The 3,777-nt window shown below is 70.9% G+C and overlaps 1 protein-coding gene across 1 annotated transcript in view; it reads left to right on the top strand.

The window, feature by feature from the left end:
- Nucleotides 1-3,777, top strand: part of PLD4 (phospholipase D family member 4) — a 6,468-nt gene continuing 2,691 nt past the window's right edge. The window contains exons 1-5 of the mRNA XM_045569473.1: nucleotides 1-148; nucleotides 313-475; nucleotides 1,988-2,056; nucleotides 2,314-2,586; nucleotides 3,285-3,737. Coding sequence (XP_045425429.1) covers nucleotides 1-148; nucleotides 313-475; nucleotides 1,988-2,056; nucleotides 2,314-2,586; nucleotides 3,285-3,737 — 1,106 coding nt within the window. The remainder of the gene's footprint in view (nucleotides 149-312; nucleotides 476-1,987; nucleotides 2,057-2,313; nucleotides 2,587-3,284; nucleotides 3,738-3,777) is intronic.

Genomic DNA, 3,777 nt, shown 5'->3' with positions numbered 1-3,777 from the left:
ATGGGGCACGTGCAGGGCTTGCGGGTGCCCGTGTTGCTCGGCGTCGCCGTCTTGCACGCGTGGGAGCGGAGCATGGGGAGTGGGGGGGCTGGCGCCCGAGGGCTGTGGAGCCAAGCGCCCCCTCTCGACCCCGGCCTGGGACCTGTGGGTGTGCCAGAGAGGAGCGATCTTGCCTCAGCCGCTGTTCCTGGGGCCTCCGAGGCTTGCAGGCTGTGACCGCGACCCCCGCCTGGAGGAAGGGCGGGGCTGGGGGTAGAGTTTCCCCAGAGGTGAAGGTTCTCAGCCCCACCCACCGCCCTGCCCACCCGGCAGCTGCCTGCCCAGGGAGTGTGCCTGGGACAAAGGGGAAGTGGCTGAAGGGGAAACAGCTCCAGGAGGTGGGCGTGGGGACCGGCCGCCCGCGTCTGCCCGGGGAGCTGAGGGCCTGCAGTCTGTGGCTGGAGCCGGGATGGACACCAAGGCCGCACCGCCAGAGGTATGTGCCTGGGAGACCTGGGCCAGCCGGGGAGCAGCCAGGCCCATCCCATCTCCCCATGGCCCGTCCTCCCAGCAAAGGGTTGCGAAGCCTCCGCCAAAGCCTCCGCCGGCTCTGCAGATGGCCCGTTCCCTCCCCGCCGGTGCAGCCAGACCCTGCCCCGCCTGGGCTGTGCCAGCACCCTGCAGGGCAGGAAGTCCAGCCTCAGCTGTGACCCCTGAGGCCTGCAGGGTCCCGAGCTGCTCACCACAGGACTGGGGGGCTCTGAGCCCTGCCCCACAGGGGTCTTCCAGCACATCTCTGCCCTGAGGTGCCAACCTGGCCCCAGGGACACACAGGTCCTCGGGGCTGCAGTGAGTGGACAGAGCTGCCGCGTGCAGCCCCCTGGTGGCCCTCCCTGTCTCAGTGCGGTTCCCGGGCCGGGGCGGGAGGCGCTCGGAGCTGTGGCCTGGGAGCCTGAGGCCGCAAGTCTGAGGTGGGGTCTGTGCTTGGCCCTGCCTGTCTACCTGGGGCATTTAGGGGGACCAAAGTCCTCTTCCCACGAGGTGTGGGGGTGGGGAGCAACCCCTCCAAGGATGTCTCTGCTGCCCCCACGGCCCCGCCTGCAGCCTGGCCCACAGAGCTCCTGGGGCCCCATGTCCGGCCCGGCTCCACACACGGGCGCTTGGCGCTGCCCCAGGCCAAGCCCCCAAACCACTCCTGCCCCTGTGGCTGTCTCGGTCAGAGGGTGGCCAGCAGGGCGACCCATCGGCTGTGCACAGGCCCCTCCCTGCACCCCAGGGTGGCACCTCTGAACTCGCGGAGCACCCTGCTCCATGGCGGCACCTGGGGCAGCGCGGCCGCTTTGCTGTGTGTGTGGCCAGCGGGGCCCGGCCGACCCGCTCCTGGCTCCTTCGCAGTGACCAGTCTGAGGGCAGGGCGAGCCCTTGTCCCAGCCGCTGCAGCGTCCGTGCAGTAGGGGAGGGCTCGGCACCGCAGTGCAAGGGCCCCTCAGCTGCGCGGGGCCCGGTGAGGACGCGGCTGCTGCCTGGCTGTGGCTGCGCTCTGACCCGCAGCTCCCAGACGGGGCCCAGCCCTGGGGGGGAGAGCTATTTATAGGCCAGTAATGAGGGGCCAAGCAGCGAAAGCAGAAATGGCCCCTTCAGACTCGGTTTCAGTTGTGGTTGAAACAAAGGAAGCGAGACTCAGGCATGCACTGAGACACCCGGGGAGGGGACGCAGGAGGCGCGGGCGCGTCCCGGGCACACACCGGGCACACACGCCCCTGCGCAGGGGCCGCCTGGGGGCCGCCACCTGCAGGCCGGGCTGTCAGGGGCCAGGTGTGAGGGGAGCCCGGGGCTGCCCCACATCCAGGCTGTGGCCTTGGGCAGGAGTGGGGAGTCGTTTGGGGGTTCTAGTGGGTGTCTGTAGGGACCCCACGAGGGGGTGTCCCCAGGGCCCAACTGCCCAGGCACTGAGGGGCAGTTCTGGGTGGGACTGGAGCTTCGGGTGACGCCAGGCTGCCCCGTGCAGATGCCGAAACCTCTTCAGACAGCAGCAGTGGCTCCCACGTGGCCCTGTTCCGGCAGAGGGGCTGGCATGGTAGGACTGGGGACCTGGAGGTGGGGGTGGCCGGGGCTCAACAGCCTCGCAGGACAAAACTGGCCCCGGAGGAGCCTTGAGGAATGGGGCACCCTGGGTGTGCGCAAGGCAAGCCCACTCGGCCGCTTGAGACCTTGCCACATCCCCCTGCAGGGCACACGGCCACAGCGCTGCAGAGGGGGCTGCGGCCGCCTGACCCCAGTGTGCAGGCGTGGGCCCCTCTGTGTCATCCTCCACTGACCCTCGTCCACCTCTAGCCCCACCCCTGCCGCAGCCCTCGTCCTCCCAGGACGCCGGGACAGTCCCTGTCTCCATGCTGCCGGCCCGCGGCCGCCCCAGGCCCCTGGGGGCGAGGCCCTGCCCAGTTGCAGGTCCTGGGAACACTGGCCGTGCTGTGGCTGGGTGCCGGGACCCTCACCTACCTCCTGTGGCAACTGCCCGCTCCTCGTACCCGGAGCCAGGTGCACCCTGAGGAAGTGCCCACGAGGGCCTGGGCGCCCGTGGGGCAGGACGGGAAGGAGTCCCTGCCGGTGAGTGAGCCTGTGGGCTGCGGGCGGGCGGGTTCCCGCTGTGGGCTGGGCTGGACCATGCGGGCCAGAGTGGGTGTGGGAACGGGGGTGGTCGTGGGGAGCCCTTGCAGCAAACTGAGGCTGCAACCTGGGGCCCCGACCACCGGAGAGCACAGCCTGGGGGGCCCGATGCCTCTACCCCGGGGGTGGTGTCACTGCCCCTCCTGTCCCTGGGCCTTCCCTCCACCTTTCTTTCCTGCTGCGGGGGTCCTGGAGCCCAGAACCTCCCCTGGGCAGAGGCTGCCGGCCACCCGGCACACACACGGGAAAGGAGACTCTCCCCTGAGTCGCCCTGGCTGTCACCACGGGCTCCCCACAAGGAGGCCACCCCAGACCCGGTGGCCCTGCTCTGCTTGGCTTGAGAAGCAACCGCTCCCTGAGGGCAGCACCTGGGGCCTGGCAGGGAGCCCCCAGCCCCCAGTCCCCTCCCTGGACTCAATCCTGGGTGTCACCACCCCCCGCAGCTTGCTGGGCTCAGGCCTGCCCACCCCCATGCCCACCCGCCTTGGCCCGGGCTGGGCCAGGGAGCCACATTAGGGCAGTCCCCCGGGCGTGGCCAGTGGGGACGCGGCAGGCTGTGCGAGGCAGCTGGCAGGTGCCGGAATGCCGGCCGCGCTGTGGCCGGGTGCCACTGGCTCCCGCACTCCCTCCCCCCACAGGCTTGTCCTCGTGGAGAGTGTCCCCCAGGACCTGCCGTCTGCGGCCGGCAGCCCGTCTGCCCAGCCGCTGGCCCGGGCCTGGCTGCAGCTGCTGGACGCTGCCCAGGACAGCGTCCACGTGGCCTCCTACTACTGGTCCCTCACGGGGCGCGACATCGGGGTCAACGACTCGTCTTCCCAGCCGGTGTGTCCCTTCCCCCGCCCCCACCCCGGGCTGACTCTGGGGCACAGGCGGTCCCCACCCTGCTCCACCCCGGGCTGGGCTCACAGCAAGTCGGACACCAGCCTGGGCCGGCTCCGCGGTGGGGCAGCCCCTCCTCTGGGGCTCTCAGGGCGGGTGTCGGGGTGGGTCCTGGGGACACAGCACTCCGACTCTGCCTGGCGGGAGTTCCGCTCCCGACCCAGGGTCATCCTCGTCCAGATAGCTGACGCGACACTGGGCGGGGGGCAGTCGTGTGGCCTTCTGAGGGCAGGCCTGCGTCCCGGGGCAGGG

Source organism: Lemur catta, chromosome 1 (assembly GCF_020740605.2).
Source record: "Lemur catta isolate mLemCat1 chromosome 1, mLemCat1.pri, whole genome shotgun sequence".
NCBI classification, from domain to species: Eukaryota; Metazoa; Chordata; class Mammalia; order Primates; family Lemuridae; genus Lemur; species Lemur catta.
This window is presented reverse-complemented; position numbering and strand designations above follow the sequence as displayed.